The following is a 23,907-nucleotide window of genomic DNA, read 5'->3' on the forward strand; positions in this document are numbered from 1 at the left end:
CCGTGACCAAACTAACTCTCGTAAAAGAAAGTATTTAATTAGGGGCTTACTTACAGTGTCAGAGGTTAGTCCATTGCTGTGGCAAGAAGCAGACAGGCAGACAAGCATGGTGCTGGAACCGTAGCTGAGAGCTTTACATTCAGATCTACAGGGAGAGAGAGAGAGAGAGAGAGAGAGAGAGAGAGAGAGAGAGAGAGAGAGAGAGAGAGAGAGAGAGAGAGAGAGAGAGAGAGAGAGAGAACACCTAGCATGGGCTTTTGAAACATCAAATCTCACCTCCAGTGGTACATCATCTCCAACAAGGCCACACCTCCTAATCCTTTCCAAACCGTCCATCAACTGGGGACTAAGCATGCAGATATACAGAGCCATGTTCATTCAAAAGACCACAGGATAGGAGGAAATGTTAGTTCATAGTAACTGAATTCCAAAATAATCAGAAAAGTACAGGTGCAATTTCTCATGTTTCAGATAGACGGGGTTAAAGGACAGTGGCATGTCAGGAGGCATGGAGAAGTCCCCTGTGCTTTCTACAGACCCTCCCCCCCCCCCCGTAACACGTTCTCATGATAGCCCAGGCTAGCCTTCAGCTCATCAGTCTCCTGTCTCTCAAGGACCCAGATGAATGTGTGGCTTCTAACCCACTGGCCTAAGGGTCATGTGTCTTAAGACCTAGTAATAATGAAGTAGTCCTCTTCTCTGTAAAGGGACATCTGTCATTCCCAGTATGACCTCACTCAGGATCAGTCCCAGCCACATTCCTCTCTTGGACAGACAGGCAGTGTATGACAAACAGCGTGATTTCCCCAGGCCACCTGGAGAGTAAGTTACAGACTGGAGGAAAACTTAGCCTTGCGGACAGGGCTCAGCCCCATCCCACAGCTCCTCCTGTATTGTAAGATGACCAGTTAAATAGAGAGGTGTCGCTCAGGGAGGGCTCTCCTAGCAGAGAGGTGCAGTCCCTGTTCTCCAGGGCATCCCCTCTCTAGGAAGAGGAAGTGAAGGGGCGACATGGAATCATTGACCTACTAACTACCTAAGCCATGCCTGACTACCAGGGTGGAGGTAGGGTCAAGGGCATTGTGTATTCCTTTGGCTATTATTACTGCATATTATTATTACGACCAAAAGTAGCCCGATGACTCTAGCTGGTGTCAAGTTGACAAAAAACTGACCAGCACAAATTAGTTCTCAAGTTTCCATTGAGGGAACTCAGAGTAAGTGTGTCCCAAGGTTCCAATTGCTTTCTGATGGCTCATTGTGTCCCAAGGTTCCCTTGCCTTCTGGTGACCCATGGTGTCCAGGGTTCCCTTGCCTTCTGGTGGCCCATGGTGTCCCAAGGTTCCCTTGCCTTCTGGTGTCCTGTAATGTCCCAGGGTTCCCTTGCCTTCTGGTATCCTGTGGTGTCCCATGGTTCCCTTGCCTTTTGGTGGCCCGTTGCAAGTTTGTGGTCTTCTCCTCCTGTTCCATCCCTGGTCCCTTACCATCTCTCTGGCTTGCCCCAGAAGATGCTCTCCAGCTTGGTGTTGTGACTGCTCCCAAGTGAGCTGTCCTCATTCAGTGAAGCAGAATGTGGGATAGTGCCTTATGGAGTGGTTTGCAAATAATTGTATTTCAAATAATGCGGTTTCTGGTCATTACATTGTGTTTGGAAACCAATTAGAATTTTCACCTTTTGTAAGTGGACTTTTCTGTCAGACTGCTGGTCATTCTGTCCCACCAGCCTCTTCCAAATAACCACACGGAGACTTAATATTAACTATAAATGATTGGCTAATAACTTAGGCTTGCTACTAACTAGCTTTTACAGCCTGAATTAACCTGTATTTCTTATTTAAGTTCTATCACGTGGCTCATGGCTTGTTTCCTCATTTTGTACATGTCCTGCTTCCTCTGAGTCTGGTTGATGACTCCCCAGACTCTGTCCTTCTTCCCAGCATCCTCTCTGTCCTGAAAAATCTTGCCTAGCTATTGGCCGGTCAGTTTGTTATTCCCCAGTGAGAGTAATACATATTCACAGTGTACAGAAGGATCAATCCACAGCACACCTTTATTTGTCTCTCTGCCTTTTGTCTCCTGGTGTCTGGAGTTGGCATAGGGCCCTGTGCACACGTGTTCTGCCTCTGAGCAGCTCCCCAAGGCCTCTCCTAGCAGCTCTTGACCGAAGCCTTATGCACGACTGCAAAAGCCAGATTCTGTCAAATTCCAAACTCAGGGACCACGGAACTCTTCATTTACCTCTTTTATCGCTACACACTCACTCACACACACACGCACACACACAAACACATGCACACAAACACACACATGCACACACACACAAACACACGCACACAAACACACACACATGCATGCACACACACACAAACACACACACAAAGGCACACGCACACACGCTACATATTACATAAATACATTGCTGCATGAATATATGCATGTGTGTGCCTCATGCCTCTGGAGGCCAGAAGAAAGCAGCAGAACCTTTGGAACTGGAGTTACAGGAAGTTGTGCACTGCCACGTGGATGCTGGGTAACAAAACCAGGTCCTCTGCAATAGCAGTCAGTGCCCTTAGCGGCTGAGCCATCACTCCAGCCCCCCTACCTCTGTCCTCTTCCCACTTGACCTTTGATTTATTTCAAAATCTCCTCCATTCCCCTTTGAACCAAAGCCTCAAGCATCTACCTACATTTGCTCCTTACTTCCTTTCTTCCCTTCCCTGCCCCTCCTCCCTTCTTCCTACCCCTCTTCTACCCTCCCCTCCCCATTCCTTCCCACCTCCCTCTTTTGTACTATTAGGTACTGAATCCACACTGCTAGGCTTATGCTGTAGCATGAAGCCACATCTCTAGCCCTGCTTTTGTCACAGCCGCCACCACCTTCTCTTCTTTCTTACAGGGTCTTACTATGTAGCTCAGGCCAACCTTGAACTCACAGAGACCTACCTCCCTCTGCTTCTTGAATGCTGGAATTAAAAGCATGTGCCACCATATCTGGCCAACTTTACCTTCTGATGTCTTTGTTCACAGCCTGTCTGCTCCTCTGCCCATCACGATTACATCTCTGCCCTTTCCTTCTTTCTGTTTATTTGGAAAGAACACTTTTAGAAAAGCTACAGGAATTAGAGAGCACACAGAACAGCAGCAAATCTTTGCAGAGGTTTGCTTACTGGTTCTTTGTGGAACTTCCTGGGCCTCCAACAGCCTGTGCTCAATCACTAAGCCCACCCTGCAGCCCTGGACTGATTTATTCTTAACACTTGGACACACATTTCATCATCAGTTAGCTATCTATTTCTTCTTTCTGAATCATTTGTCAAGAAGTCTGGTCCTGTACCTTCAAATGCTTTAGTTATAGTTTCTAAGCATTGGGGTTTTCTCTTTTATGATGTCTTAGTCACTGTTCTCTTGCTGCAAAGAGACCCAATGACCACAGCAAGGTCTTTAAGGAAAGTGTTTAACTGGGAGCTTGCTTACAGTTTGAGAGGTTTGTCAGTTATCATCATGGTGGAGGTATAGTTACAGGCATAGCAGGCTTGGGGCTGGAGGGACAGTTGATAGCTACATCCTAAACTGCAGGCAGAGGGCTTGTGGGAGGGAGGGAGGGAAGGAGAGGAGAGGAGAGGAGAGGAGAGGAGAGGAGAGGAGAGGAGAGGAGAGGAGAGAGTAAGGAGTTACACTGTACTTTTGAAACTTCCAAGTCCGCCTGCAGTGACACACTTTCTTCAACAAGACAACACCCACTCCAACAAGCCACACCCACTCCAACAAGGCCACACCCACTCCAACAAGGCACAGCTCCTAAACTCTTCTCAAACAGTGGTCTGTGGTATGTGGGTTGGTCCAAGAGAGAAGACACTTCAAGATGAAATTTTAAGGCCTGTGTGGCAGCAAGAAGGTCCAGCCTCTGATGAACTGAACCCCAAACAGCCGGGCAAAGGCATATTTATTGATTTATTGATTTATTGATTGTTATACAAGGTTGGTTTGGGGGTAAAGTATTTCCTCATACCAAGGTCCTATCTAATCTGTTCATCTCTCTAAAGGAAAGCATCACAGGCCCTCATGACTTTAGTCCTTTATGGTGTACCATTTTCAGTACACAATAATCCAAGAGCCGCAGATAGGCCAAAGTCAAGGGATGGCTGCAATGCCCCTTCAGGAAAACAATTCCACAGATCATAGAAAATGACCACTGTTTTCCATAAAAATTTTTTGCTGCTATTTACAGTGATTTTTTTTAAGGTCAAAGTTCTTCCAGAAAGCAGCTGTTCAAAGGTCTGCCCCAGCGACAGTGACTGCTAAATCCACTTCTTGATGACTAAGCATTCACATATATGCGCCTACGGGAGCCAAAACACCACACCAACCATCATGTGACTATCTGTCTCCATGAACTGAAAGCCGAGGCCACACTTATACCTGATTGCCTAGATATCAATTTTCCAGCTGACTTAGTTTATTTTATTGCATTTTTCCTTCTACCGCAAGAGCTACCCTAGGGCAAAGTCATGCACTAGTTTATCCTGTCTCTGGAATCCTTTAATCTAGAACATTCCCACAGCCCTCCTACACTATTTATTATGGTGATCGTTTGTCAAGAAGACAGATCGTGGTTCTCACTTTATATTGATGCGTTGAGCTGTCGCTGTTACAGTTGGGTTCCAGTTCCAAGGTCAGCACTGGGACAGTGGCACTGTGACCTCGTCATCCTCTGTTACAGACACACAAAGTTCACCAGCCTTTCTGCAGTGCCCCAGAGTGGTGACTGAGCAAGGCCTTGCCCAGTTGCTCCACGATATTGTTGCTGATTCTTCCTTAGCGACTGGAAGCAATCTTCAAACACTTCCCACTGAGCGACATTCCCAGAGCAATGCTTTAAGCCAGGCATGCTACAGTCCTAGAACTTAGGAGAGTAAGATGCAGGCGTGGGGTTAAATTGGACTACGTAGCAAGTTTGAAGCCGGACTTACTTAATACGGCTTTTATATTAAGATCTGGTCTCAAGAGGCAATGAAAAGATCTTCCAGGTTTGTACTGTGTCTTCTTTGAGCCCAACTTCCTCCCAGGGCTGTTCTGCAGAGTGAAGGTGTTGTCAGCTTTTTATTTTACTCTTTGTTCTTTGCTCTTTAAGGACCAGCTCCCCAGCTCCCAAATAAACACACGGAGGAGACTTATTTTTACTTATGAATACCTGGCCTTATCTTGTCTTATTTCTAGCCAGCATTTCTCAAATTATCCTTCTACCTTTTGCCTCTAGACGTTTACCTTTCTCTTTTTCTGTATATCTTTTCTTTCCTTCTTATTCTGTGTCTGGCCATGGGGCTAGGGGGCTTGATCTCTTCTCCCAGACATTTACTTCTATTTATTCTCTCTGCCTGCTGGCTCTGCCTCTCCTTTCTCCTGCTTTGCTATTGGCCATTCAGCTCTTTATTAGACCATCGGGTGTTTTAGACAGGCAAAGTAACACAGCTTCACAGAATTAAACAAATGCAACATAAAAGAATGCAATACATCTTTGCAACATTAAATACATGTTCCATACCATTAAAAAATGTAACAAATCTTCAACTAATATTCTATAACATGAAGGCTTGACAGGAGAGCTTGAGGAATTGATAAGAAAGGGGCCATCACCAGCTGACATGGCCTGCAGTTTCAGGGGCTCAGGGCAGGGCACACACACTCTGGCCACTGTCGCAGCTCAGGGTGCTGCACAGGAGACCATGAAGACCCTTTGATGACTCTTGTGTTCTGTCTCTCTGAGGACGCACAGGTTAGAAATTACCATTCAACAGGTCTCACAGGACAGACACACCCATGTACAACACCCAGAATACATCCTGAAAGGGATTTCACTGTGCTGTAAGTGAGGTACACACAGGCGCTGATGGAGTTGGGGAGTGAGGATATGCTTATGACTGGAAGGGCAGCAGAGGCTTCATTGAGCTAACCTGTGGTTTTGACCCTGAGAGAGTCTGGAAAAAGACAACTAGAGCAACCAGGGGTCATCCTTAGAAACACTCGAACAAGCATAGTCTTACAGTTTCACGCAGGTGAAAAGATCCAGGCCCTGCAAGGCGCTGTGAGAAATTGTAAGTGAGCCAAGGAGTGGATCATGGCACTTTTCTGCCTGATACGCTATGTGGGAGACACTGCATGATGCCATCTTGTTCTGATTTCCAGACACGGATGAAACATGCCCGTCCTTCACCAGACTGAGCTTCCACAGTGCGGTGATTGGCACAGAACTAAACGTGAGGCTGATGCTCTACACACAGAGAAACCAACCCTGTGCACAGCTCATCAATTCCACGGCTCTGGGGAGCTTAAACGTGACCAAGAAAACCACCTTCATCATCCATGGCTTCCGGCCAACAGGCTCCCCTCCTGTTTGGATGAAGGAGTTGGTCCTGAGTTTGCTCAATGTAGAGGAGATGAACGTGGTGGTTGTTGACTGGAACCGAGGAGCGACAACCGTGATATACACCCACGCCTCTGACAAGACCAGAAGAGTAGCTCTTATTTTGAAGGAATTTATCGACCAAATGTTGGTAAGACAGGCTTCCCCTTAGATGACCCTGATGCTTGTTTGGGAGCTTAAAGCCAAAGAGGCATCACTTGGTTGGATAGTGGGGGACGTTTGGAGAAACACTGTGCCAATCTGAGTAGACCCGGGGAAGGGGTGTGGCTGCTCCCATCACCCACCTCATGAGGAAGGGGTACAGGGCAATATCATTGTAAATGCTGTAGATTTTATGGCCTCACACTCTTCTGTAGATGATGGCAAAAAGCCTTGTGAGAGGAGTTTCATCTTGTAGCCTGCCTCTGCCTCCAGAGGGCTGGGATTAAAGGCGTGCGCCACCACAGCCCAGTGGTGCTGCCCTTTGTAAGCAATAGCAAAACCACTGCTTGTGGTGCCCACTGTCTGGTGGTGACATGAGGTGTACATGAGCTCCTCATCAAGCAGGTAATGTGTGGGTGGCTCAGAGCAAGCTGTTCAGCAGTCTGTCCTCAGGGTCGTATCCCCTCCCCCAAATTTCTTTCCCTGAGATGGTAACTCCGTAAGGGGTTCATCAAAATACATTATCATCCCTCCCTGGTCTGGAATCCTTAAATATGTCCCTGCTTGATGACCAGCAGTCAGGAATGGAGATGCCAAAAGACACAAATGTGTGGCTAGGTTGGTTTGAATCCTGCTTTGTACCTCCTCCAACTGTTTTCCTTGGGCCAGATGACTTCAACTCTGGGCTTCAATTTCCTCATTTGTGTATTAAAGTAGTGGAATCGGCATTGTGGGATGCTGTAATGGTCCCTGCTTTTCTGTCGTGCTAGGAACTGAACTTAAGGCTTATGACATATAAGGCAGGTGCTCTACCACTGAGCTACTTCTCCAGCCTGCTTGTGACATTTAATTAAGACCGTAGGGGCTCAGGAGTAGGCTCAGTTGGTAAATACTTGGTGTGCAAATATGACGACCCAAGTTCACCACCCAGAACCTATATGAAAACTCTGGGCACTGTAGTGCACAGTGCCTGCCTGTCATCCGGGACCCCAGAAAGAGGAGAGAGGAGAATCCCTAGGGCTTGCTGGCTAGTCTAAAAGTCAGCCATCTCCAGGTTCACTGAGAAATCCTGTCTCAAAAAAATAAGGTGGGGTGCAATTGAGAGAGGCAGCTGACTTAAAAGGGAAGATTTATTTTTTCTTTTTAAAATATCTCCGTGTATTTTGCTTGCATGCATATGTGTATACCACATGTATGTCTGGTGCCTACGGAAGTCAGAGGAGGCATCAGATCCCCATGAACTGAGTTATACACAATTGTGAGCTGCTGTTTGGGTGCTGAGAATTGAACCTGGCTCCTCTGTAAGAGCAACAAGTGTTCTCAACCACTGAGCCATCTCTCCGGGCATGAGACCTTTCGCCCTCTGGACGGCACACATAAGTGTATAGATGTGTGTGCATGCTCACCTACAAAAGAGTGAGACAGCAGACAGAGGGTACTTAAGAATATCCTTCCAGAGTAGACAGCTGGGACATCCCCACAAGTGCCGTCCCTTTCCTGAACTCTCATAATTTATAAATGGAATTCTAGGCCAACGGAGCATCTCTGGACAACATTTATATGATCGGAGTGAGTCTAGGAGCGCACATATCTGGATTTGTGGGAGAAATGTATGCTGGGAAGCTGGGAAGAATCACAGGTAAGGTTCATGTCACTGACCAGGTTCTCATCTGGGCAGCTGCTCTCTGGGAGAGCACCGAACAGGCAACCTAATCCTTGATTATATTAACCTCAGCCTATGACTTAATAAAATATATGTAGTGCACTTTACAAATCGTGGTATGTCATAGAAAAACTTGGTGGTGACTTTATTTCTCTTATAGTCCCTCCCCACCCCAGCAATATCCCATGGGATATTGATCGATTCCCTTGATTGTTTTTAATCCCGGCTGGCCTGAACTACATAGTTAGAACTCTCCAGGCGTGGCTGGGGACTCACTGTGGGGAAACGGATGTGGCGGCTGGGTCTGGGTGTCTAAAGACCAGCTTTCTAGCAAACTCAGAATAAAAACACGCCGAACTGCAGCAGGTCAAAACCTAAAGGACAAAGACTTCTTTTCTGGACCTCTTGCCTGGAACTTAGGAATTTCCACAGCTGCTCATAGGGCTGAAGGATGCCCCACAGAACTTTTCACCTTTCCATCCTCACGCCAGGTCTTAAATGCGGGGCGTCGGTGAGATAGACATGTATGGGAGGAGAGGAAATGTAGATATATATCTGGGGGTGCGCTCACCACTCCAGCACCCCCTCCCCCTCCCATTGGCGGGAACTGCTTCCCAAAGTTTGTCTTGGGTGTTTTCTTTTCTTCCACTTTTCCCAAAGGCCAAAGCTGCCTCCATTACCCAACTGACACACACTTTTCTAGGGAAACAAAGTAGTTTTCAAAGTTCATAGCAGTATATTTTACAAAACAATGTGTCTTTATGGGGGTGGGGAGAAGGAGAGAGAGAGAGGGAGGGAGGGAGGGAGGGAGGGAGGGAGGGAGGGAGGGAGGGAGGGAGAGAAGTCAGCTGGTTCTGGTTGGTGTCACTTGGGAGTCCCTTTTCTGGTAGGTGGGACTGTTTTTTTCCAAGGCTGTGTTGAAAGTGGGGTGTCGTGCAGGGTGTTGACTTACAGCAATTGCTGGCTTCTGTGCTGACTTCCTCCGTAGTGACTAATCTCAAGTTGCCAACTTGATGTCATTGACCAGAGCTAAGAAGAAATGGGCCAAATCCATGCCTGGGCCAGTGCTTTCTACCCAAGTGCCTTGTTCTCTCCTGTGCCCCTTGACAGATCTGTCCTCCCAATTGCTGTGAACTTCAGTGGACCTAACCTCTAACTATGGAAGTTCCCCAAGCCAGGCTTTCTGCTAGTCTAGGTTCATGTGACCTGTCCTGTGACCTGGACACAAGTCAATTTTCTATCTCCATGACGTCCCCAGGTCTCATCATCTCTGAGCCTCAAGTTTAGTGCCCGCAGCCTCAGGAGAATTCTCTGCCCCAGTATCCTTGCTTGGCTTGGGTGTGCTCACTGGATCACAGGGTGGGAATGTGATCTGTCACCCAAGGACACAAGTCACTATTATTTCCTGAGACAAGGACAGGTTGGCCTGTTGGCTTTGCCATCTTCCTCTCTTACGCTCCTCTTCTCCAGGCATATTTCTCAGTTTGACTTCTCCTTAGAATCACTCTTCATTCATTCATTCATTTGACGCTGGGATGAACTCTGAGTCTTAGGTATGCCAGGCTCAGGCTCTGTCATGAGATGCTCCCAGGATCAGGAGTCTGTATTTTCAGTCTGTAGATGCAGGTGGTCTGGCCAACACTCTTAGAAAAACAACACATTAGCCATTAGCTGCACGTGACCACTGGACACTTGAAATGCACCCAGTGCAAACTGAGATGGGCTGTAGGTGCAGAATATGCACTGGCTTTTGAAGACTAAGGTTCAGAAAAAAAACAAAAATAAAACAGAAAGCAAATCTCACATTTAATCTTGGTTACGCTGACATGCCAGTCTTTAGATACACTGGGTTCTTTTTGTTTTGGTTTCTTTTTTGTTTGTTTTTGTTCCTCTGTGACAGGATATCTCTCTGCAGCCCAGGTCTAGAAACTTACACTAGGCTCAGACTGGCCATAAGTCCATGGCAATTCTCCTGCCTCAGTCTCCTAAGTGCTGGGGTTACAAGTGTGATCGATATACCAGACCTGGCTGGTTTTGTTTTGTCTATTATTTTAAACTTTTAAATAATATTTTCTCTTTTATAGTTAAAATAATTGAATATTTAATATTATATTTAATATTTAGTTAAAATATTAACCAGTTTTAATTGTAAACATAAAATAATTTTGTTTTTATTTTCTATATATTTCGTTTGTGTGTATATGTGTGTGGGTGTGTATGTGTGGCACAGCGTGCTTGTAAAAGCCAGAGAACAGTTCACAAAGTTAGGTCTCCACATTGCAAAGGTCCTGGGGTTGAACTCAGGCTATTAGGCTTGGTGGCATGAGCCTTTACCCACCGAGCCACCAATGACCCATTTTTGTCTTTTTGAGAGAGGTAGTGCCTCTGTACCTGTTATGACCAGATCACGGAGTCCGTCCCCCCCCCCCCCAGAAACCAACTAGGAGACTGAGTCCTATATGTCAAAGCCAAGAGCCCTTATTCAAGCTTAAGCCTGGACTCCCCATCTGTCCCATGCAGCAGCTGAGAGTCCCAAGCATAGTCAGGGTAGGGTTTTTACCATAGTAGAGGTTGGGGTGAGGGGATTTCCAGGGATCAGGACCCTGAATGGCTGACCTTTGTCTAGGGGTCTGGGCAAAAGGAGAAGAGGTGAGCCCTGGGCTCAGGAACATCTTGTGGTCTCATCTAATCTTATCTAATGGTTGGGGTGTCAGGTACTTCCCTTTAGATGCCCCTCCCTGGGTGGTGTCAGCTTAAGGCTTTTCCTGGAGCCCGGTGCTGCCTCCTGTGGCAGCTAGCTGTGTGACCTGGGCCCCATTATGTGTGGCCAGGTTGCCCTGGGCCCTGCAGTATCCAGACTAGTTTTGAACGCACTCGTACCCCAAGCTGGCCTTGAGTCTGAGATATTCTTGTCTTAGCTTCTTAAGTTCTCCCACATCTGGATTAAAATTTAATTTTTTATTCTCTCTTGGTTTTTACAAGACAGGGTTTCTCTGTGTAGCCCTGCTATACTGGAACCCACATTGTAGACTAGATACACCTCGAATACAGATACACCTGCCTCTTTCTCACAAGTTTGAGATTAAAGGCATACACCACCACATTCAGTTGAAATTTGAATTTTTTAATTTAATGTTTTGTATGCTGGGCATTGAGCCCATGGCATCACTACATGTAAGATAAGTACTCTAGGATCTGAGCTATATTCCCCAGCCTTATGCTTTTTTGCAAAAATAAATAAATAAATAAATAAATTTAGTTTTAAATTTTGTGTGTGTGTGTGTGTGTGTGTGTGTGTGCCAATACTGTGTCTACAGTGGCCAGAAGAGAGCATCAGATCTCCTGGTTGTGTGCTGGGAACTAAACCTGGGCCCTTTAGAAGAGCAACATTCTGCTGAGGTATCTCTCCAGTCCTATAGTCTCTCTCTCTCTCTCTCTCTCTCTCTCTCTCTCTCTCTCTCTCTCTCTCACACACACACACACACACACACACACACACGAACACATGAGTGCTCTTCATGCCAGAAGAGGGCACCAGATCCTATTATAGATGGTTGTGAGCCACCTTGTAGTTGCTAGGAATTGAACCTGTGTCTTCTGGAAGAGCAGCCAGCACTCTTAACCGCTGAGTCATCTCTCCAACCCCCTTCATATTCTTAAAATATTCTCAAGTCCCCATTTGTTTTCCAAGCATTTTAGTCTGGGAGATGGCTCAGCAGATAAAAGCACTTGCCAAGCAAATATGGGAGCCAGAGTTTGGATCCCCAGCACTGACATAAACGCCCGGGGGGGGGGGGGATTCACCTATAATGCCAGTATTGGGATGACAGAGGAAGGAGCAAGTTAGCAAGCTGGACTAGGCTGGGCTCAAGTGAGAGACCCTACTTTATTATAGAAGTTGGAGGTGGGGGATGGAGGAAGATAACCAATGACAACCTCTGGACTCCATACGCATACAGACACAGACATAGACACACAGATAGAGACACAGACACATAGGCACACACACACACTTGCTAATATATATACTCATACATGCAACACACACATTTAGGTGACTGCTAAACACTTTTAATTACAGATATGGGTTCAGGTTCTGGACCATAATTTTACTTCCATTTTATAAGTCCTGAGGTGTGGCTTGCACACCCACTCCTCTCAATACCCCAAGCTAAATGTTTTATCCAAGTCTACAGGAGGCTCCAAGCTAGGGTACTCGCTCTATTTTGGGGGCAGGAAGTGGTTGGTGTTGACTGATGGGGGTGGGGGGATTTCTGGGTAAATTCTTTCCAAGGCTGTGGAGTTTTTTCCAGCTGTGTGAAGACCTGCTGTGTGGAGGCCACCTGTTGGCCTTGAGTGACTGGGTGTTACCTCACACCTCCCACACCAGTTTCAGTTGGAGAGGACCAAAGCAGGAGGCTGGGGGTGGAGTAGTAAGGAAAGGAGGGAGGTAGATAAAGAAACGTTTCTAGGGATCCCAAGGACAATGGGAGAGAAGAAAACAGCTAACAGAAGCAAGGATCCTGCCCCTTATAAGGATTGTGTGTGGAACATAGGAAGGGGTGGTGTCCTTGAAGGGACACCCATGGGGACTAGCTGTGTGGCTGCACACTTGCTTAGCACGCATGAGGTCCTGGCTTTATTCTCCAGCACCCAGAACCAGAATAAAGTGAATTTAAACCCAAATAGGTTAAACTCATAAGGAAGATGCCTTTAAAACTCTCTTTGTCCAGGGGTCTAATAAGAGGGACCTTTGCCACACTCCTCTGCTTTGTAAGTTTTCACTGTGTGGGTCTAGAATCCCAAGTGTGGCTCCCCTGACTTCCCAGGGGTTTCATTGCTGACCAAGATGAAGAAAACAGATCAGGTATTATGGGATGCCTTTGGTCAGCCTGGTCTGTAGTGTGACAGGCTCTTCCAAACCCAGGTCTCGGGGGAGTTTCACAGCTGCCTTGGCTTTGCTAGGTGCGGAGAGACCCTGAGCACAGCAGATGGAGGGGCCTGTACTTCAGAGCCAGTGTCTGGCCCGGATGCTTGAGTCGTCTGGGTCTCGGGAGCTGTAGAATGGGATCGTGCTGGTCCACTGCTGCCTCCTGGTTCTGTGATGTGGTTTAAATGAGTTAGTAAATGAATGAAGGTCAAGCTGAGTAGGGTTTCTAAAATTCCTAAAATCCTTAAAGTGGGGAAGATCAGAGAGGTTATGGGTGCCTTTAATTTAATTTAATGCCTTAATTTGATTTAATTGATGCCTTTAATTTAATAGCACGCAGGAAACTGGGGCAGATGGATATCCAGCTGAAGGTCAGCTACATAGCTAATTCAAGACGATCTGGTCTCTATGATGGAACTTTGACTTGGGGATGCAGATGGGTGTGGCTTCACGCACAACCGGTGGAGCTTCTCTACCCTTCTGACCTCACCTGTGGGGTTCTTCCCCCCCGGTCCACCCCATGCACCCTGACTGCTGTTCTCAGAGCCACTGCCAGGGTAACCATCCACACTGTGGGAGAAAGCCCTCTGGACCAGAGTCCTGGCTGCGGGATGGGACGCTAACAATTACTCACCCAAGCGCGCCCTGCAGCCGTGAGCCATCCTCTCCAGGAGGGATCAAAGACGGCTTCAGTGATTCATAGCGTAGGGCTGCCAAGCTTCTCTGCTTTTTCTCTTAGGTCTGGACCCTGCGGGCCCTTTGTACAACGGGAAACCTCCTGAGGACAGATTAGATCCCAGCGACGCACAGTTTGTGGACGTCATCCACTCCGACACTGACGGTAACGCTCCTCTGAGAATTAGTGACCCCAAGACGCACGGTCTCCCCCGCGGATCTCCTGATGCTATCTTTTCCCCTCATGTGGGTAGTGTGGGGGGTGTGGTCCAACAGCACCGAGCGGGAGCTAGGCCCAGGTCCTGATGATGGAGCAGACATGATTTCTCTTTCTCTCACCTCGTGTTTTCCAAGTGATCATCAAGTCCAATCAAGCGCCGACTGCCTTGTCTATACATAGACAGCTGGCCTCAGATGAACAGTTTTCAGGGTGCCTGACTCTTTTCTCTTATTTTCCTGTGTTGAGAGCGCAGTGTCTTCCCACCAAGAGCACTTTTGACCCTATTCCTCACTCTTTGTAGATTGGCCAGGTTATTTCTGTCTCTCAACTGCCAGTTTCTTATCTGCTATTCGGTACATGCTGGTATGGCTTGGGGTGATACTCATGGTTGGGTGCCAAGGGCTACATATCAAGACTGTGGCTAAAAAATATAAAAAGGGGTAGATATCCACTCTATCCAAATGTTTCTGGGAAGAGCCAACTGGGAACTTGGGGAGGAGGGATGGAACAAAGCAGAGTGCTCATTTAATTGTACGTCCTCTTTGTATATATATATACTCCAACTAGCTAAGGAACCGTGAACCTAGGGCAGAGCATGTAGCTCAGTGGTAGTGTTTGTGGTGTGTGCTCCAGCACCAGGAACAAAGATCAACAAACCAGCAAAGGGCCTGTGAGACGCTCAGTCGCTAAGGGTGTTTGCTGCCACTGGCCTGACCACCTGAGTATGATCACTGTAACCCATCTGATGCCAGGGAGAGACCTCATTCCCAAAGGTGGTCCTCCAGCCTACAGATTCATGCTGGCACATGCGCAGCAAACACACACAGACACTACAGAATGAAGTTTTTGCTTTTTAAAATTACCCCGACCCTGGACCATGGGCACTTCTGTGTGACAATCAGTGACTTTATCTTGGAGGAAATATCTTCTTGTGGACAGGTCCGTTATCATTGTGGCATTTGCAAAGTAGTCCTTGCTTAGGTGGAGCCTTTCAGCGCCATTTTAAGATGGACAGAAGAAAACAATTTGCTTTTTAGTCTTTTTTCTTTTTCCTTCCTTCCTTCCTTCCTTCCTTCCTTCCTTCCTTCCTTCCTTCCTTCCTTCCTTTCTTTTTTGAGACAGGATTTCTCTGTGTAGCTCTGCCTGTCTTAGACCAGGCTGGCCTCGAACTCACAGAGATCCGCCCATCTCTGCATCCCAAGTGCTGGGATTAGAGGTGTGTGCCACCACTCTCCAGCTTGCTTTTTATTCTCAAGAAGTGAGTTTTGGTTTTCAGTAAGGCAGACCCTAAGTTTTGCTCTTCCTGGTGATGTTGAGCCAACCCCAAAGCCTGCCAGCCTCCACCCTTCATCGAAGTTGCTTGCTACGTTCTCCCCACAGCTGTGCCGCAGACATTGTGAAAATGGGAAGCGTGTGTGAGATGCCCGGCTGACACCTGGAGTCTCAAACTGTGAAAACTCTTTTCACGATCCCTACAGTGTGCTGCACATAACGTGTGCATTTGCAGATGCATGTCTAAACATTTACTTTTGTTTTTTTCGGAGACTCCTGCTCTGTATCCCAGGCTGGCCTGCCACTGTGCAGCTGAGGCTGGTTCTAAACTGTCAACCTTTTTGTGTCAGCCTCCTCCTTGCTGGATTGTATGAGTCCCCACACCTCATTCTGTGTTAACCTTTTAATAAAACATTTTCCAATTACTTTGGGGTTTATATGGTTAGAGAAAATAAAGTTGCTGGGCGGTGGTGGAGCATGCCTTTCATCCCACCGCTCAGGAGACAGAGGCAGGCAGATCTCCGTGAGTTCGAGACCAGCCTGGTCTACAAGAGCTAGTTCCAGGACAGGCTCCAAAAGCTACAGAGAAACCCTGTCTCGAAAAACAAAACAAAAAGAAAGAAAGAAAGAAAATAAAGTTACTACATTTCTAAGTACCCATTTTTAAAAGTGTTTCCCACCTTTTTTTATTGTCCTAGATCCCAGTCTGTTTGTTTGAAGCAGGGTCTCACTCTTTAGCCCAAGCTGTTTTCAAGCTCATAGCAATGCCCCTGCCTAACTAAGCCTCCTAAGTGCTGGCATTGTAAGTGTGAGCTACCACACCTGGCTTAGGCCCAAAGCTTTTATTTTTATTCTTTTATTTCTATGCATATGGATGTTTTGACTGCATGTATGTCTGTGCACTATGTGTGTGCCTGGTGCACCAAGAGGCCAGAAGAAGGTATTGGATCTCCTGAGACTGGAGTTACAGTTACAACCATGTGGGTGTTGGGAACCCAGCCCAGCACCTCTGGAGTAGCAGCCGCTCTTAACCATTGAGCCATCTCTCTAGATCAGGTCCAAAAAATTTTAAGATTTTAATCTACTAAGTAAAAACTGTTTCATGTTTCATTTTGTGAAGATTTACACAATGCACACTGAAGTTCAGAAATCTCCTGGCAATTAGATTGCTCTCACTAAAGGTAAGGAAGAAACAGGTCATCTGGTCAGCCCTGCAAGGGCCAAGCGACCACAGCCTGACTTTAGAAACAGTGGGATTCCATTCCACCACTATTTTTGTGCTCAGCCAGCACTGACCTACATGCTGATGCAATTTGCTTGCACACCAGCGGACAGCTTTGGCCAAGACCTTTAAATAGGTATAAGGGCCATGATAGCAGCCACCACAACACAGTCCCTGCCTAACCCTGCAGAGTGTCAGGATGTGCAAGGTCCCCATGCAACCCTTTTGTGTTCTCTTTTAGCGCTGGGTTACAAGGAACCACTAGGAAACATAGACTTCTACCCGAATGGAGGACTGGATCAACCGGGTTGCCCAAAGACAATATTTGGAGGTGAGTATCATATGTTATTTTTTGCAAGACAGTAGTTTGGAAAGGCATATTAAAATATCTGATGCTAACAGGTATGATGATACATACCTATAACACCAGCACTAGGTGGAGGCAGGAGATCAGGAGTGTTCAAGCACAGCCATGAGGCCCTGTCTCAAAATAACAACAACAACAACAACAACAAAAACCAATAAATTACCTGATATCAATGGGCATTGCAAATAGAAAACAAACTGCCTGAAGGAATAGAGGTGGCAGAAATATGTACCACAAAGCACAAATCAGGAAGGTGGAGGGCAGCCGAGAGCTGAGAGGAGGGGCAGAGTTGGAATCCAGCCTCCCTAAGTGCTCTGACTTATTCCTCACTGCTGCTAGAGAAAGGAAAATCATTTTGAAATGGATGCTCTGGGGGCTTGAGAGCTGGCTCAGAGGGCAAGCGTGCTTTCTGCCCAAGCACAAGGACCTGAGATCAGGTAACAACACCCACAGGAAAGGCTGTGCGAGGCAGAGGCAAGAGGACCACTGAGACTTTCCGGATGCCAACCTAGGGCTGCATTCAGCGAGAGATCCTGTCTTCTCAAAGGAATAGGTGAAGAAAGAACAGGACTCCTTCTGCCCTCCTCTGGCCACCAGGAGCCTGCACACATTAGTATCTGCACACCTCCATGTGCAGATATGCTAACATGCTACACTCACGCGTTTGGAAAGAGCTAAAGATGATCTGTACAGAATGGCATTGGTATAGGACTACATTAGAATAGCAAAGTGTTTAAAGATAATACAGCTGAGATGATGTGAGTGGGCTTAACCTTATGACTGAGCACCCAGATCCTGTCCTGTGCGACAGAGTGACCACATGCATCCCCTGCATCGTTACTGACACCACGGGCTCTGCTAGAGGAAGTCCTACAGAGCAGGGAAGCAGAAAGCTCAGTTTGACTCAGGCGCCTCATGCATCTTCCTCTCGGTCCCAGTTTGTCCTTTGCTGTCTACCTTGGGGGCTGAACTGAGCATTGAAAACAGAAACCTTGGTGTCATTGCAGCACTTGGTGCCCTACCCCCAAGCCATCGCTCACAACCACAGTGCCTTTTTCCTTGGTTTACTGCTTCCAGTTTAGACCTAGCCATATTTATTACCCACCTTGGGGCTCAGTTCTTTTTGGAATCACACCAGCAGCTCCTCATCACCTCCAGGTCTTCTGTTACATATCTTTGCATCACCAGCCTCCAGCTGCACCATAACACCTCATGACACTCACTGAGAAGGAGTCCTGCCTCCGCCTCTCCCTGCCATCACCTGCTGTTCAGTCCCTCTCAGCTGTAGAAACAGAACCCAGCCACCAGGGAGCTAGCATGAAGGCCCCTTGAGCCCTTCGACCCTTAGGTTTTTGTCATGGTGGTCCCATTGCTGTCTGGAAGCATTGCTGGAGATGTCCCAAGACCTATTGAACTGAGGCCAGGAATGCCTGGTACCTTCTTGCCAGCCCTTACTGCCATTGTTATCTTTGTTGGCTCTATAGGGGCATCCCTCCCACATCTACATACAGATGAACTAGACTTAACTTCCACATGCTCCTGTCAGTCACTGAGCTATTGCTGTGAAGAGACACCATGACTAAGGCAAGTCTTTTAAAAGGAATGTCACTGGGGGCTTGCTTACAGTTTCAGAGGCATAGTCCATTATCTTCATGACAGGTAGCACGGCAGCAACTATGCGTGGTACTGGAGAAGTAGCTGAGAGCTATATCCTGAGCCATAGGCAGAGAGAGAGAGAGAGAGAGAGAGAGAGACTGAGACTCTGGGCTTGGCGTGGGCTTTTGAAGCCTCAAAGCCCACCCCCAGTAATGCACTTCCTCCAACAAGGCCACACCTCTTTTTTTTTAAGCTGTACTATTCTGATCTCTGGCATATCCTCAGCCCCTACCACATGCCTCTGAGTATTTGTTGAGCAAGTGAATGAGACAGCCAAACTCATATCAGGATTAGGAGTCGGCTTAGTCTGCATGTCCTTTTGATCTGTTCCCCTGAATTCTCAAAAACATTTGTGGTCCTGGGTTGTACTGGCCAACAAATGCTCATTTTTAGAGTGAGCATGAAACTTGAGAACAGTTTTGCTAGTGGAGATGGCAATGTTTAGAACATGCTTAGACATGAGTTTCATTCTAGGGTTCATAGAGGCCACACCTCTTAGTCCTTCAAATGCTCATAGTGCCACTCCCTGGTGACTAAACCTTCAAATAGATGAGCAGATGGGGCCGTTCTCATTCAAACCACTGCACCATTAGAGAGCCATCTTGGTTATCCCCACCTTGTCCACAGGATCAGTATTTCCTTTCCCCCTCTCTGCTGGCCTCCCCAGCCCTCTCTTTCTAAAGCTGCCCCCCACCTCGCTTCCCTCCATGGAGTCATTCCCCAGTGCCCTATTTTCCTGATGGTTTTTCTTCTCTGTTTTTCACTCTCTGGCTGTGTGGATCCGCAGGCCAGAGATCCTCATCAGATACCGTTTCTCAGGAACCATCCAGCTTGTTTTTAAAGATAGGGTCTAGGAGCTGATTACATTGTTTTGTTTTTATTTTAATTAAATTTATTTCACATCCCAACTGCAGTTTCCCCTCCCTCCTTTTCTCCCATTCTCTACCTACCCTGATCCAGTCCTCTTCTGTTTCTGTTCAGAAAGGGGCAGGCCTCCCATGGGTATCAGCAAAGCATGGCATATCAAGTTGCAGGAAGATTAAGCACCTCCCCTTATATTAAGGCTGGGCAAGGCAACCCAGTATGAGGGATAGGTTCCCAAAAGCCAGCCAAAGTGTTAGGGACAGCCCTTGCTCCCACTGTTAGGATTCCCACAAATAGACCAAGTTACACACTGTCACACATATGTAGAGGGCCTAGGTTGATCCCATGCAGGCTTGGTTCAGACTCTATGAGCTCCTATGAGCCAGATTAGTTGTTTCTGTGGGTTTTCTTGTGATGCCCTTGACCCCTCTGGCTCCTACAATCCTTCCTCCCTCTCTTCAGCAGGATTCCCCAAACCTGGCTTAATATTTGGCTGTAGGTCTCTGCACGTGTTTCCGTCAGTTACTGGATGAAGGCTCTCTGATGACAGTCAACAATCTATGAGGATAGCAGAATGTCATTAGGAATCATTACATTGCCATTTCCCCCTCCAGTTGTGTTTGGTTCTGTCCTAGGTCTCTGTGCCATACAGCCTTTGGGTGCTGGCCCTCCAGACAGTGTCAGGGACAGGCTGACCCTCATGGCGTGGATCTCAGGCTGGGCCATTCATTGTTGGCCACTCCCAGAATCTCTGGGCCACCCGTACCCCAGCACATCCCATAGATAGGACAGACTGTAGATGGAAGGTTGTGTGGCTGGGTTGGTGTCCCAGTCTCTCCACTGGTAGTCTTGACTGGTCACAAGAGATGGCCAGTTCAGGCTGCATATCTGCTATTGCCAGGAGTCTTAGCTGGGGTCATCCTTGTAGATTTCTGGGGGGTTCCCTTGCACCAGGCTTCTACCTAACCCCAAAATGTCCCTTTCCGGTCATCTCTTTTAGTACTTTCCTCCTCCGCCCATCCCAAACTGATCCCTCATGTCCCATACCCACCCCCACCCACTACCCCCTCCACCCCCACCCACTACCCCCTCCACCCCACCCACAAGATCTCTTCTGTTTCTCTTTCCCGGGAGAGCCATGTGTTCCCCCACTTGGGCCATCCTTATTAACCAGCCTCTCTGGATCTGTTTACCTTGTTTCTGTAATTGCTTATTGTCATTGCTCTCTCTCCCTCTTTGTGTGTGGTGTGATGTATGTGTGGTGTGTGTGTAGTGTATGATGTGTGTAGTGCATGATGTGTGTGATTTAGTGTGGTGTGTATTTTCTGTGTGGTGTATGTGTGGTGTGTGTGGTGTATGTGATGTGTGTGTTGTGTGTTGGGTTGTGTGTGTGTAGTGTGTGGTATGTGTGTGTACATTTTTTGTGTATGTGGAAGTCAGTCAGAGGACAACTTTTCAGAGTCTCCTTTCTTTCTCTTGCCATTCTTCTTGTGTTTCTGCTGCACTGTGTCTTCTAGGCCAGCTGACCTGTGAGTTCTGGGTAATCCTCCTGTCTCTGACTCTCATCTTGCAGTAACCTCGCATCACCTTTTTAAGTTTTAGAGATCAAACCCAGGCTATTAGGCTTCTGCAGCAAGTACTGTTGCCCACCGAGTCCACACCCTTGTCTCGAGACAAGGTCTACCATTAGCCTGGAGCGCTCTGATTAGGCTAGACCCACTGGCCAGTGAACCCTGGAGAGCTGCCTGTCTCTGCCACCCAAGTGCAGGAATTATATTGCACATCACTGAGAAGCCTGGCTCTTTTTACTTTGTCTTTTTCGAGACAGGGTTTCTCTGTATAGCAGCCCTAGCTGTCTTGGAACTAGCTCTTGTAGACCAGACTGGCCTCGAACTCACAGAGATCCCCCTGCCTCTGCCTCCCGAGTGCTGGGATTAAAGGCATGCGCCACCTCCGCCCAAAGCCTGGCTCTTTTAAAATGTGGGTTGTGGGATCTGTCTCCGGTCCTCAGGCTTCCGTGCACACACTCTATCATCTGGGTTGTTTTCCTGGCCCCTTTCTTTCTTCTTCAGTGACTTCAACTTAATTAGCTTTCTGGCAATAACCCAGAAGGATCTGATGGCTCATGAAGCTTTACACATCCCCTTTTCCTGACGGACGTGTGCGGTCAAGGGGCTTCTCTCCTGCTTCCACCTTGTGCTTCACACGCGCTCCCACATCCTCAGTTTCTATACACGCCGTTTTGCTGGTGGTGACGTCACATTCATGGACTTTTCCCAGCTTGGTCTTCCATAGATTCCCCCTCTTCCTTCACCTTCTCTCCTAGGTCCCACTAAACCTGGCCTCTGTAAAATTCTCTCTTCTCTGTTTTCTGTGACATCAGCTGAGACTAGCCTTTCAATGGCTCCCTCCCTGAGGGTCCTCTGAGTGACACTGTCCCCAGGCTGAGTCACAGGTAAGTTTTCTCCTTACAGTCCCTTCCTTGAATATTTAATCGGTTTTTCTGGCTTCAGATTTCACTTTGGAAATGAGAAAAGTAGCTGGGAAGCCAATTAAGCACATCTGGCCTGGATGCCACCTGCCAGGCCCATGCTTCCCAAGACCTTCTTTCACCTCGTGCAGCCGCTGCCTGTTGGTGCTCACGTGAGGTCCATTCCAGAGAGACTTGCAACCCAGGCTCAACCCTTTTACACACACACACCCCCCTACACATACAACTAGAGTTTACATATGACAGAAAACATGAAATTTGTTTTTCTGAATCTGGCTTGTTTGGCTTAATGCAATGGTCCAGTTGCATCCATTTTCCCTGCAAACGTCATGATTTTATGATCGAGTAAAATTCCATTGTGTATGTGTGCCACACTGTCTTCATCCGCTGATCCGCTGATGGACCTCTAGGCTAGCATTGCATGTTGGCTGTTGTGGCTCACTAGGGCTATGGCACACGCGCTGTGCAGGTGTCTGTGGTCTATTGCCTTTGACCTGAGTCCTTCTTTGTGAATACACTCGAGTTGTAGTTCCAATTTTAATATTCTCTCTCTCTCTCTCTCGTTATTTTTGAGACAGGATCTCACTATGTAACTCTGTATGTCCTGGAACTTGCTAGGAAGACCAGGCTCACCTTAACTCCCTACAGGCTACCTGCCTCTGTCTCCCTAGTGTAGGCATTGGAGGCCTGCACCCCCAATTTCAAGTCTTTCGAGAAACCTTCATGATACCTTCCTTCCCTGGTGGCTGCAACAGTTTTCATTCTCATCAATAGCGCATGAAGATTCCTTTTCCAGTACGTCTTCACCATTCTGTTATTGCTGCTCGTTTATTAACTGTAGCCATTCTGTCTGTACATCCTGTGACTCAGTGAAGGCGTCGTCGAGAACTAAGGCTTCCTAGTAAACTTCAGACTTTGGAGATGGTGAATAGGATTGTTTTAATGATTTCTTTCTTGGTATTTTTGTTGTTGATATGTAGAAAAACTACTAATTTTTGCATGTTAACTTTTTACCCTTTTAGTTTGATGAATGCACATTTGTCAACTGTAGGAGTTTGGAAGTCTCTAAGGTCTTTTATATAGAATAATACCATTTGATAATAAGGACACTTTGATAGTTTGAATGAGACTGTACCCCCATTAACTCATGTATTTGGAGACTTAATCCCCGGTTGCCAGTGTTATTGGGGAGGTCTAAGCGGGGCAGCCTTAGTGGGAGTACATTACAGGGGCCAGGAAGCTCCAGATAATTCCCAGTGTTTGCTCACTCTGCTTTGTGCTTATGGTTCAAGATGTGAGCACTCAGCTAGCTGCTCCGGCCACCATTGCTGCCTGCTGTCACGTCTCCCCCACTGTGATGGGATGGTGATGGACTCCTTCTGTCTTGAGCCATAAGCCCAGAAAAATCCTTTCTTCTGTTAGTTGCCTTGATAAGGTGTTTTATCACAGCAATAGAAAAGTAACCGTGGACTTCCTCCTTTTCTGTTTGTGTCCCCTTTATCTCTTTCACGCGTCTTATTGCTATAGCTGAGATTTCAAGTACTGTATTGAACAGAAAGTTAGGGAAGCTGGTTTTCTCCTTCCACTGTCTGGAGTCAGGTTGCCCCTAATTTCTCTTGTTTCTTGTGATTCTGTGTTGTGATTTGTACATCTGTTGCTTGAGATGTTTCTTCTGGTTTTAGTTGGGGATTTTCTCATTGAGCAGCATATTCTTGAGGGCTCCTTTTCCAGGACCATGCAGTTAGAACAGGAACGACATTACACTGCACAAGACACAGACATATGCTTGAAGTCTGGGAACATATCACCAATGATGCTAACCCGAAAATGGGGAGATTGAGGTAGAAGGTGATTCTGGGAAGGTCTACTGCGTCTGTACCCATCAGGGACCTTCGTAGTTGGAGCCATGGCCAGCCTGACACCTATTTTTGTTTTGTTTGAGACAAGGTTTTTGTGTGTAGCCCTGGCTGTCATGGAACTCAGTC

The 23,907-nt window shown here is 47.2% G+C and overlaps 1 protein-coding gene across 1 annotated transcript in view; it reads left to right on the forward strand.

Annotated features, from left to right (window-relative positions):
• Window positions 1–23,907, forward strand: part of Liph (lipase H) — a 41,546-nt gene that overhangs the window by 5,859 nt on the left and 11,780 nt on the right. Inside the window, exons 2-5 of the mRNA XM_057765501.1 lie at window positions 6,184–6,551; window positions 8,093–8,201; window positions 13,895–13,996; window positions 16,786–16,875. Of these exons, the coding sequence (XP_057621484.1) occupies window positions 6,184–6,551; window positions 8,093–8,201; window positions 13,895–13,996; window positions 16,786–16,875 (669 nt within the window). The remainder of the gene's footprint in view (window positions 1–6,183; window positions 6,552–8,092; window positions 8,202–13,894; window positions 13,997–16,785; window positions 16,876–23,907) is intronic.

Source organism: Chionomys nivalis, chromosome 3, assembly GCF_950005125.1.
Source record: "Chionomys nivalis chromosome 3, mChiNiv1.1, whole genome shotgun sequence".
Taxonomy (NCBI): domain Eukaryota; kingdom Metazoa; phylum Chordata; class Mammalia; order Rodentia; family Cricetidae; genus Chionomys; species Chionomys nivalis.